Source organism: Apis florea, unplaced genomic scaffold, assembly GCF_048593485.1.
Source record: "Apis florea isolate Af1SG1 unplaced genomic scaffold, ASM4859348v1 contig_2272_pilon, whole genome shotgun sequence".
Lineage (NCBI taxonomy): Eukaryota > Metazoa > Arthropoda > Insecta > Hymenoptera > Apidae > Apis > Apis florea.
In genome coordinates, this window is record NW_028256549.1 from 1,476,601 (window position 1) to 1,487,936 (window position 11,336).

Consider the following 11,336-nt stretch of genomic DNA (forward strand, 5'->3'; position numbering starts at 1 on the left):
CATAAAAAAAATGTTAAATAAAGTTCTGAAAAATTCGAACTTATATTTGGTATAAGATATTCAAAGAACATTGATTAATATAAAGTAAGAATATTTAATGAGCACAAATTTATTTTTTTTCCTTGTCCTTATCTTTGTCCTTATCTTTATCCTTATCTTTGTCCTTATCTTTGTCCTTATCCTTTTCTTTCTCTTTTTCTTTGTCCTTATCCTTGTTTTGTTGAAGAGATCCAACAGCTTGACGAACAGCTTCTGAATGAGGATCAACACCTGGTAAATTTTCTAAAACAGATTGTAAGAATGCTGGATCGGACATTACAGCAGCATAATCTTCTTCAACTTCCATTGCTTCTTCTTTTAGAGATTCAAGTTCTTCTATAAAATAAAAAAATAATAATAGTATACATATATATATATAAACTTACATATATAATATATATATCTGAATCTTACGTTGATCTTGCATAGACATCTGCATAGCAAAAGCAATTTGTTCTTCCTCGGTCATACGTGCAAAATCAGGTGCATTTATGTTAGCAGGAACAGTATTGTCAGCTGTTGATGAAGATGTTTCTGCACCCTCAAGTGACATAGCAAGTGCACGCTTTAACATTGCTTCTTCATTATGCACTTCTTTAATTGTTTCTGGTGGTTTATTTGTAGCAGCTTCATTAGCTTGTGCACGACGTGCTTCATCTTCTTGACGCTGACGTTGCTCTTCCATAGAAACACGTAATGCCTGCATAAATAAAATAAAAATTGTAAAATATGTCCATATAAATAAATTAAAGAAGTTGAAATTTTATTAAAAAAATAAATATAAAATACAAACCAATGCCAATTCTGGATCTTCATTTGGATCAACACCAAATTCATAAGCAGATCCTCCCATACCTGTACCACCCATTCCATCTTCTCCTTGAATAATAGGAGAAGAAATCAATGCATCAGATAAATGTGGCCCAGGTGGAACTGTGACTAAATGACTGCCTGTTCCATCTTTTCCATTAAGAGCATTGATAAAGGCTGTTAATACTTCATTGTTAATGCTTTCTTCACCAAAACTAATCACATCTACATTAACTTTCTCTTTTTTTAATCTTTTTGCTAATTTCACAAGTTCTTTCTCATCAATTTCTATAGGACTACCAATAAAAGCCACAATACGCATTTTATGGTTTTTACCTTGACGATGTTTCAATGCTAACTGTTAATAAATTATAATTATAGTTTTTTATAAAAATTATATATACAAATTACAATTAATCAATATATTTACATGTGCAATTCGTATTCCTGTAATTAAACTTAGGTTACCATTTGGTTGGACTTGATGAAGTTTTGATAAAATTCTGCCCACGTCGCTTGTAAGTGTAGCTAATACTTCAACACTATTTAAAATAATAACGATTAAATGAAAAAAATAACAAATACTTTTTATTTCTGGTACAGAACTATGAATTGACTTACTTAGCTAGTGTTATCAAACCAACATTATTTTCGGGATTCGATCGTGTTTTTGAATGACAAACTAAATTAACAGCATCTTGTTGTGCTTGCAGTCGTGTTGGTAAAAAATCTCCATTTCTCATATAATCGCTGTTGTCAACACTGTAAATATTCAAAAATATATAAAGGAGATAATAAATGTTTGTCATGAATAAATTTGTAAGAAAATTATTTTAATTTAATCATATAACCTTTATTTGATTAGTTTACAAAAACAAAAATATTTAAATTGTAATTTAATTAACATTTATTATATATTAAATATCTTATAAATAATTTTATACCAAATAAAATTATAATAGTTAAATTTTATTTAAAAAAAAATGTTAATCATGAATATTTCAACTTTGCACTGTCACTCGAGATAACGTTTATATTAATAAAATATTGGTACGATTAGAAAATATGAAATTTTATTAATATGTGATTTAATGAATACTTAGAAAACATAAATTCATAAAATGAAAAGTATAATGCATTTTATAAATTTATAATAAATAAATATCTAGAGCTTACCATATCATTGTACTTTCCAGTACCATCTTGGTTCGAATTACTAAATCGTTTCATTCCGTTTCGTTCCGTTCTGTCATATTCTATCGTAATTTCATTTAGTTTCATTTCGCTTCATTCCATTTTATTTTGTTCCACTTCATCATATTTTCTTTATTTATTTGTTTGTAAGTTTAAAATTTGAAATGTTAATACTTTTAAAAATAAAAATATTTAATGATATTGTGGAAAAAAAGAAAAAATGATATTGCATGTACGCCTTGTTGAGAATTACATCGTAATATATATATATATATATATATATATACATATATATATATATACACACACACACACATACATACATACATACATACACACACACACACACACACATAGTCTTTAATTTAAGTACGTATAATTACAAGATAAAATATTATTTGCTTAAATTAAAAATTTTTATCATTATGAAGCAACAAAAGAAAATAAAATAATAAAAAAAAAATTTAGAATAGTAATAGAAATATATAAAGAAAATTTGACAGAAAATGTAATAAAAATATCAAGTGTATTAAAAAAGAAAGAAAAACTAGATCAAAATGATTAAAGAGAAGAAGAATCAAGTATTGTATCCAATTGGAGCGTCGAATATCTTGGTGCTTGATCCATTAATGTTGCTTCTTCGTAAGTTGGCGGCTGATCGTTATAACATTTTGATTTTAACATTTCTCTGGTCCGCCTTCTATGATTAAAAGTACGTATGATAACTATAAGCGGTCCTAAAAGTAACATGACAATACCGATTGCAAGCATGAGTATAGCAATAGCCGTTCCGATACGGTTTACGTGTGATCGTCGCGATTTGACTTCACTTTTATTGTTTTCTATATTATGGGAAATTTCATTGTTTTCGTGCTCAAAAAAATTTTTTTCATTCAACCTGATTAAATTAGTAGTACCAAAGTCTTTGAATTCAAATGAAACACTTGACATGCTATCATTCATTTTACTGTTTTTTGTCTCATAAGGATTTTCATTAGAAGTGAGTGGAATAATAATATTCGCTTTGTGCTTTATTTTCTCTACTTCATTTTTGTTACTTGAATAAATTGTTGAAGATCGAATTGAATGTAGATCTCTAGTATCGTGTTCATGTCGAATTGTTGTTCGTTTTTTGATCGTTGAAATCGTTTTAAATATTCCATTACCGATATGCCATTGTTCATTTGATGTAATATTCTTAGGCTTATCAATAGTGATGTTTTCTCGTTGAGTGTCTATTTGAAATTTTATTATTTTAAAACGATTTTCTGTAATATTTGATTCTTTAAACAATTCATCTCCATTCCATTTTGTTAACTTTTCCTGTGAAAATAGTATTCTCGAATATTTTCTTAATTTGATATATTTTTTTAAAGTATGTATAAATTTTTAAAAAACATAAATGAAAAATATTAAATTAAATATTCAAATATATTCATTGTTATATATGTTCATTATATAATGAATTAATTACAATTGACTATTATTATTAAATTTTAAATAGATTGTTAAATATTTACTTCATTAAAAAATTATTTATTTATAAAAATATTGCCAAAATTTTGCATTAATAATTAAATTATTTGTCAATAATTTAATTATATATATTTAAAATATTATAGTAGTATCGTATATTCAAAATCGATTAGAATGTCGAACCTGTTTGCTAATTGTGTCATTTCGTACTTTCGTCTTTTCACACAAGGAGATTACACCTTTTTGTAGAAGTATAATTCCAATGATACTCCAAATAGTCAGCTGAAAGATGATTGTCAATTTTGGAGCCCATTTATTCATTCTTATGTTTAAAGACATCTTTAAAAAAAAATGTCTCTCGTAGATATCGTATTACTCGCTTGCGCCTGAATCACATCGAATAAAAAATCAATAAGGCCAAATATATAATTTTCGAAATGTGTCGTCGTAAAAAATAAGAATAAAATTATTCTATAATTGCTAACTTACTTCAACATAAATTTCACTTTTTCACCCTTGAGTTGAGGATAATTTATATTTGTTGTTTCATAAATTTAGTATATGGATTCTGAAAGACTAAGATAACTTTAATATTTAATTTTAAAAATAAAATAAAATTTTTAATATATTTGTAATTATAATATTGCCGAAGTTTAGAATGATCTAAAGAAATCAATATAATTAATTCTTAAGTAAAAAAAAAATGTTGTTAAAATTGTAAATAAATAAAAAAATCCAAAATACATATATTAGTTCGATACATTTCCTGTTTCTAATATTCACAACAAATATGGTAACGAATAGATAATGAATTATAAATATTTAAAGAAAAAAGACATTGATGTTAATGTTTAATATTTTTGTTTTTTAACAATTAGAAAAATACTATTAGAAAAAATAACAAATCACTATTTTGCAATATATATATATATATTACATTTATCGCAAGATGCGCGCATTCAATTTGACATGATCAATGCGATAATTTTTCTTTTACCTTTACGTGTCACGTTTCTTCTTCTGTAACGTAGTATATTAAAAACGCTGTTGATAAAAATCGATCGGCACGAATACATTACGATGGATTCCTTACATATCCGTGTCGATTTATACCGATCGATCATAACTGTTACTCCACACTTATTAATCGCTTGCTCGACCGTTCTTAGATCGGCTCATCGTTCAGTTAATTTGTTGTCAACGAATAAAGCATACGTCATACGTTCGACCAGAAACGAGGTATAGGATGTGGTAATAAGTATCTATCCTATATTTTGTTTGTGGTAATCACATCTTATGGATTGTATTATTCGTATTCACATTCGAACTCTGTTGCACAAAGCATTTAATATTCATTTTCTTTTTTTTTTATTTCTCTGTTTTTTTTATTCAAAATATATAAAATATCTACCATAAAATTATATGAAATTATATAAATATAATTTTTTATTTTAATCATCAAAATATTTAAAAATGCTGATTATAAAAAATATAATATTTTTTATATCCTTGTTTAACATTTTCGTTATTATACGTTGTTGAATATAACAAAATATTTTTATTATATGTAAGTAAGTGTTTTTATTTTTTGAGAGATTTTAATATTTATAGTAATATCATATATGCATATATTGAATAAGAAAAAAGATTGAATAATCTTAATAAAAAATAAATAATAAACTTTAAAAAACAAAACAAAACAAAACAAAACAAACAATAGCAATGTAAAATTTTAGCAAAACTTAACAAAATATATATATATAATATATATATTAGATATATAATCTTAAATATTATAATGTATTAGTTATTGAAAATTAATAAAATTTGCTATTTTTTTATTTTAACGATATAGTAACGCCATCTATAGAAGACAAGTAGGGCCATCTATTAATGAAAATCCTGAAATTTAATTTTTTTCCAATTTATTATTTCTAATTAATTTAATATAACATTTCATTCTAAATTTATTCACTTATCTTATATTACTAATCTTAGTTATATTTTGGAATATTTTTTATAACAATTCTTATAATTACAAAAGTGTGATTAAACCATAGGCTATATGAATTATAATGAAGCGTATATGAATATTTTACTTACGTAGGTAAGTAATAAAATGATCACATACAAAACTGAATTATTTTAATTATGAATACACATATATATATGTAAGAATACATATATAAAATGCGAGACAGTGAAGAATTTAAAATCGTAACTAATCGAAAGAAACGTGCACCTAAGATTCGAACTATATGCCATTCGAGTACATTTTTATCTACTAACGATGACAGTGATGGCGATCACAACATTAATTACGAAACAGTTTTTGGGTAAGGATTTTTTTACGTACATGTTTTTTTAGATATATATAAAATTTTTACAACAATTTTATAATTTCAGAAAATTGCTAAAGGCTGAAATTGAACTGAAAAATTCATCATTTGCTGATAATGTTTTTCATTATTTGAAAGATTCATTAAATGCTTTAGATGGCAGTGGTATTTCTGATATAGTGTGCTATGGTTTGGGTCATTTTTTTAGTCGCAGGTCTTCTAAATATCAATTAGCATTACTTTTGTTTTTGAAAAAACATTTTAATCCTCAAGTTTATGTATATGATCCAATTTTTTCTTCCAAAGAAATTGAGTTTCTAAAAAAACTTGATTTCAATATTATACAAATTAATGAAGAAGGCAAACGCATTATTTGTGATAATATTACTTTAGTATACATGCCACATTGTTCAATACATTTAATTAATAATTTTCTTTATGCTAATTGGTGTAAAAAGTTAAATAAATGCATTCTTTTAACAAATAGTTTTTCAATTGTGGCAGATAATTTCAGAAAAACAAATAAATCTAGTCCTATTGATTATATCTTACGTATACAACCATATGTAACAGAAATTGTTTTACAAAATGATTTCATATATGAAGAAGTATTCAATGATTTAAATATTCATATATTTCTTGAACAGAATATAAGTAAAATTCCTCAAAGTTTTTGGAACAAACAAGAAAAACCTTGCTATCAAGATATTGAAATTGATTATTTAACTGCTAAACAAACTGAAGAAATAGATGCTAAGAATTTGTAATTATATTTTTTTTATGTACTATTAAATAAATCTTTATAAATCATTAAGTTGTATACTATTATATTATTATAATTATACTATTATATACTGTTATATTCTTATAAGTTATTGAATTATATATTACAATAAAAATAACTAATCAAATAATTTCTAAAAAATTGGATAAGATAATAATATCAGTTTGATGCAAATTTAGCGCAAAAAGTATTAAGTATCAATCGATAAACAACATATTTTATCTGTTATAGATTAGAAGAAAGATGAAACCAAACGTAAAATTGCTTCGTTCGCTCATACAAGAAATTCGACGAACGTCATCTGAACAAAAAGCAAAAAATAATATTATGATACAGTATATTTTGGAACAAGCAAAATCTCATCAAGAAACTTCTGAAGTCTTGTGCAAAGCACGAGAAGAGTTAAAAAATTTAGCAGAAACATATCTTTGTTACCTAAATTCTCAGCGTATGTGCAAAGAAATTCAAATCCGATATGCTGGTAAAGGTGAACGAAGTATTAAAGAAACTGCAGATCTTGTTGGATTTAAATTACCTCATGATCCGAAATAAATTCGGATTTAAACAATAATTAGATTAATATAGATTTATTAGTAAACAAAACTTAGTAAACAAGATATAAAAAAATAATAAAAAATGAAACAATTACAAAAAAACTGTTAAGAAAATATAAAATAAATCTTAATTAATTATAATATTTATGAATATTCTTTACGAATACATTTAGCTATTGTTGATAATTGCATATTACTGGTTCCTTCATAAATCGTGCCGATTTTCGAATCTCTGAAATATTTTTCTTGGGGAAAATCAGTTGTAAATCCTACTCCACCCATAAAGTCAATACATTTTGCAGTAACACGCAAAGCCGTTTCTACATTAGAAAAAATATATAAATTTTATACTTGATATTTTTTTAATATATGATTTCATAAAAAAAAAAAAAGAAAGAAAAGAAGATATTAATTACCCGATGCAACCAATTTTGCCATAGCAGCTTCTTTCATTACATCTTTTTTCATATCGACTAATCTGGCTGCATTGTAAACCAATAATCTAGCAGATTCAAGTTCAGTGACTACTTGAGCGATTTGATGTTGCATAGACTAGAAATAAAAAAATAGTAAAAAATGTTTGACTTTGTTATTCATTATGTTAGAAATTTGAATTTCAATTGAATTTTCTCTTATACTTGAAATGAAAATATATCTTTCCCAAATTGCTTTCTTTCTAATGTATATGGTATTGTAGCATCTAGGCAACCTTGTGCTATACCAATCATTTGAGCTCCGATACCAATTCGTCCTTCATTTAAAAATCCAGCGGCATATTTATATCCATGACCAAAATGTCCTAAAATATTATCTTCAGGCACCTTTATTCAAGAGGAAATCATATATGAGAAATTAGTATTTATAAATAATAAATATTCACAATTTTTTTATATATATTCAAAAAATTATTTTATTTACTCTGACGTTGTCGAAGTGAATCATACATGTACCCGATGCTTTAATTCCTAATTTATCTTCTGGTTTGGCTATTTTCAATCCAGGTGTATCTCGTTCTACAAAAAATGTTGTAATACCACGATATCCCTATGCACAAAAATTTAGCATCAATTTCAGCAAAAGTTACGTTCAAATACCATAATCCATAAAAGAAATATAATGAAATTATGAAATTAATTAAAAATCAAATTTCTTACATTTAAATAATTAATTGAACGATTCAATTGAAATCGAATAAAATAATTTGCATTGATGCATTAATTAATTAAATAAAATGAATTGTTTGAATTATATTTTATATTGTAAAATCAAACAATTTTAGTCGAGTCAATTATTTTTTATATATCATGATTATTATTTTTTATTTATTGAATGTATTAGACTTACAGCAGAAGGATTTGCATTTGCAAAAACTAAAAATAATTCTGCAATATCGGAGTTTGATATCCACATTTTTGTTCCACTTATCACGTACTCGGATCCATCTTTTTTTGCTGTAGTTTTTAAAGAAAAAGCATCTGATCCTGAACCAGGTTCCGTAAGACAGAAGCTTCCCGCCTCGAAAAATAAAAAATTAATAAAAACAAATATGTATATTTTTGTTATAAAATAAAACGTACAAAACATGAAGTATAATTAAAAGAATTATATATATAATATAATTATAAAGAATAAACAGTGAAGTACTGTTTTGCACATTTGTTATCTTTCATATGATAAGTTTTGCAAATATGTTAAAATATTTCTAAAATTAAAAATTTTTCGAAATAAGTTAATACATATTTTTTTTTAGAAAATAACAAAATATATCGATTAATATAATAAAAATTTTATGATTCTATTTAAAAAATTAAAGTTGACTTCATGATCTGAAATTTATAGAAAAATTATTAATAGTGGATATTTTTATTTTAATGCAATATTTTTTTATAAATAATTTTTGTAAGAATATTTTTTTATAAATAATTTTTGTAAGAATATTTTTTTTGATAAGATTAATCTTTTACGAAATATTTCGATTTTACGAAATAAATTTTAAAATTATCTATAAATTGTTTTATAATACTTACGTAATCTTGAGCTAATCTTGGTAGATATCTTTTTTTTTGTTCTTCCGTAGCAACTTTCTTAATTAATGAATTTACTAAAGTATTATGAATGTCGATTAAAGCTGCCACAGATCCATCAACTTTAGCAACTTCTTCGACACTTAAAATTGTTGTCATGAAATTACATCCAGAACCACCGTATTTTTCTGGTATTTCAATACCCATTAACTATCAATAAATTTATTAAAGGCATTATGCGTCATTCAAAAGTAGGCGAAGAAAATAAATATCTTAAGATTATGTAAATCAAATCTATATTAATTTACAGTGAAATATACTACAGTGAAAAATAATAGACTTACACCATTTTCAAAAAGCTTTCGTATTAATCCTTCATCTATTTTGCTTTCTTTTTCCATTTTACGTACAAGCGGAGCAATTTCCTCTTTTGCTAATTTGTTAACTAAGAAATTTTACATAAATTATATTTCGTATACACAATTTCAAGAATTAATTAAAAGTAAAATAGTAAAAAATAAAATATTATATTTGCTTTTCACAAAAAAACAATTTATTGATAAATATTTGATAATAACAAAAATTACCGCTTTCTTTCATCAAAATTTCTTCATCCGTAAATTGAGATAAAGGTCCAGGATTATGATTCAATCGTATTAAGCATTTACTTAAGTATTTTTTGTTACACATTTTTCGGGATATCTGAAAATTTTTATTGTTTATTTTATTTTTATTTTCAAGTACATATGTTATAAAACAATTATATGAAATTTTTCAAAAAAAAAAAAATTATATTTTTTCGCAGATCAATATTTAAATAACATAAATAATATTTAAAAAAATCCTTGACTTTTCAATCACGAAATTTTCAATGACTTAACTAATTTTTGTGCAATGCAATTACAGATAACATTCATAGCAATTATGTAATAATATATAATGAATTTAAAAAAAAAAATAAATTCAATAAAATAAAAATTGAAGATATTTAAGTATTTCTTTGAAAAAATTGACAAGGACATTTTTATTATCCATCTTTAAAATTAATGTTTCTTTTATAACAAAATGAAAAGAAGAAAACTAAATATTTATAAATTAAAATTAATATAATGTAAAAATGTAATGAGAAACAGAATATTAACGATATTAAAAAATTGTATTATTGCGAAGGAAAAAAAAAAATATACAATAATAGTCAAATAATTATTATAAGTTTTTTTTGAAAATTATTTCATTAAAATTAAAATCTTTATATGCCACGTCATCAAACTAATAAAATAATTTCTTCCTTTTGTTTTATATTAAAATTATTAATCATTTATTTGAATTTGTTTATATTATTAACCAATGACGAAAGTTGTATGGAACCGTCAAAAACGTTTATGTATACATACCTGGTTTATTTGAAGAGTAAATAAATTCATATTTAATTTAGTATTTAATTCTTAAATCACAAATTACAAATCAATTTTGATAATTTTTAAGAATTGTAAATTAATATTAAGAAAAAATATATTGATGTTAACGGAAATCTAACAATTTGAATAAATGAGAAGAGATAAAAATCAATTGTCTGTGTTGTCTGGTCAAAGATGAGATCGAAGACTGTAGCACTGACGCGATTAGAAATCATTATATCTCTTTGGCTCAAAGTAAACTTCCAGTTAATTCTATTCATGGAAAGCGCCAAACAGGTTTTTATCTGAAAAAAAAATAAGAAAGATATTTGTTTATGAAAAAAATAGTGTAATTATATTTATTCAAAGTTAATATTATCATAAATATATTATAAATATATATTATTATTATATATTATAATTATATTATCAATATATTTGTTTTGATCGAAGAATATTATTGTATTGTGATCTCAATTTTCTCAATATTGTAAGTTGCGATTGTATTTGTATTTGTATACAATCAATATTACACTTTTATTTATTATAAAAACAAGTTCTTTTATTCTGATTAATTTAGTTATTTTATGCTATTAATCAAATATTTCATAAATATTATTAAAATAATATTAAAAATCTAGTATTAAAATAATTTTTTATTCAAATATATATATATATTCTAAAAATGATCAAACCGCTTTATTTGACATTTTTCAAAT

General features: G+C 23.9%; 4 protein-coding genes across 7 annotated transcripts; 1 reads left to right on the forward strand and 3 right to left on the reverse strand.

Annotated features, from left to right (window-relative positions):
* Positions 1-18: 18 nt before the first annotated feature.
* Rpn10 (regulatory particle non-ATPase 10) lies at positions 19-2,284 on the reverse strand. The gene is made up of 6 exons (XM_003692031.4): positions 2,026-2,284; positions 1,471-1,611; positions 1,280-1,391; positions 833-1,207; positions 454-739; positions 19-375 (listed from the first exon to the last, which is right to left on the reverse strand). The coding sequence occupies exons 1-6, from the start codon at positions 2,049-2,051 to the stop codon at positions 110-112; spliced, it is 1,206 nt and encodes a 401-aa protein (XP_003692079.1). The 5' UTR covers positions 2,052-2,284; the 3' UTR covers positions 19-109.
* LOC100872804 (uncharacterized) lies at positions 2,270-5,421 on the reverse strand. 2 transcript variants are annotated; one of them, XM_031915410.2, is made up of 4 exons: positions 4,517-5,421; positions 4,009-4,095; positions 3,703-3,905; positions 2,270-3,366 (listed from the first exon to the last, which is right to left on the reverse strand). In XM_031915410.2, the coding sequence occupies exons 3-4, from the start codon at positions 3,856-3,858 to the stop codon at positions 2,605-2,607; spliced, it is 918 nt and encodes a 305-aa protein (XP_031771270.1). In that variant the 5' UTR covers positions 3,859-3,905; positions 4,009-4,095; positions 4,517-5,421; the 3' UTR covers positions 2,270-2,604. The 2 variants fall into 2 exon arrangements, with proteins under 2 accessions (XP_031771270.1, XP_003692087.1); XM_003692039.4 differs by having other exon boundaries at positions 4,009-4,087; positions 4,517-4,879.
* On the forward strand, positions 5,226-7,337 carry LOC100872566 (SRR1-like protein). Of its 3 annotated transcripts, XM_086902529.1 has the most exons (5): positions 5,226-5,626; positions 5,696-5,855; positions 5,926-6,047; positions 6,363-6,621; positions 6,874-7,337. In XM_086902529.1, exons 2-5 carry the CDS (start codon positions 5,710-5,712, stop codon positions 6,887-6,889), a joined length of 543 nt encoding a protein of 180 aa, XP_086758655.1. In that variant the 5' UTR covers positions 5,226-5,626; positions 5,696-5,709; the 3' UTR covers positions 6,890-7,337. The 3 variants fall into 3 exon arrangements, with proteins under 3 accessions (XP_086758655.1, XP_012339734.1, XP_003692085.1); XM_012484280.2 differs by having other exon boundaries at positions 5,231-5,626; positions 5,926-6,621; XM_003692037.4 differs by having other exon boundaries at positions 5,369-5,855; positions 5,926-6,621.
* On the reverse strand, positions 7,214-11,116 carry LOC100871764 (short/branched chain specific acyl-CoA dehydrogenase, mitochondrial). Its single transcript, XM_003692032.4, has 9 exons — positions 10,615-11,116; positions 9,808-9,922; positions 9,565-9,665; positions 9,224-9,430; positions 8,541-8,711; positions 8,115-8,240; positions 7,835-8,017; positions 7,613-7,748; positions 7,214-7,516 (listed from the first exon to the last, which is right to left on the reverse strand). The coding sequence occupies exons 1-9, from the start codon at positions 10,642-10,644 to the stop codon at positions 7,341-7,343; spliced, it is 1,245 nt and encodes a 414-aa protein (XP_003692080.1). The 5' UTR covers positions 10,645-11,116; the 3' UTR covers positions 7,214-7,340.
* Between the last annotated feature and the right edge of the window lie 220 nt (positions 11,117-11,336).

Bases quoted from the DNA above. Each gene is read 5' to 3' on its own strand.
- LOC100872566 (XM_012484280.2), top strand. From the start codon at position 5,710: ATGCGAGACAGTGAAGAATTTAAAATCGTAACTAATCGAAAGAAACGT. The intron at 5,856-5,925 runs GTAAGGATTTTT...TTATAATTTCAG, and splicing joins AATTACGAAACAGTTTTTGG to AAAATTGCTAAAGGCTGAAA.
- Rpn10 (XM_003692031.4), bottom strand. From the start codon at position 2,051: ATGGTACTGGAAAGTACAATGATATG. The intron at 1,612-2,025 runs GTAAGCTCTAGA...GAATATTTACAG, and splicing joins CTGGAAAGTACAATGATATG to TGTTGACAACAGCGATTATA. The intron at 376-453 runs GTAAGATTCAGA...TTTATTTTATAG, and splicing joins GATGTCTATGCAAGATCAAC to AAGAACTTGAATCTCTAAAA.
- LOC100872804 (XM_031915410.2), bottom strand. From the start codon at position 3,858: ATGTCTTTAAACATAAGAATGAATAAATGGGCTCCAAAATTGACAATC. The intron at 3,367-3,702 runs GTTCGACATTCT...CTATTTTCACAG, and splicing joins ATGACACAATTAGCAAACAG to GAAAAGTTAACAAAATGGAA.
- LOC100871764 (XM_003692032.4), bottom strand. From the start codon at position 10,644: ATGAATTTATTTACTCTTCAAATAAACCAG. The intron at 9,431-9,564 runs GTAAGTCTATTA...ATTTATTGATAG, and splicing joins GAAAGCTTTTTGAAAATGGT to TTAATGGGTATTGAAATACC. The intron at 8,712-9,223 runs GTAAGTATTATA...TTATTTTTCGAG, and splicing joins CAAGATTAGCTCAAGATTAC to GCGGGAAGCTTCTGTCTTAC.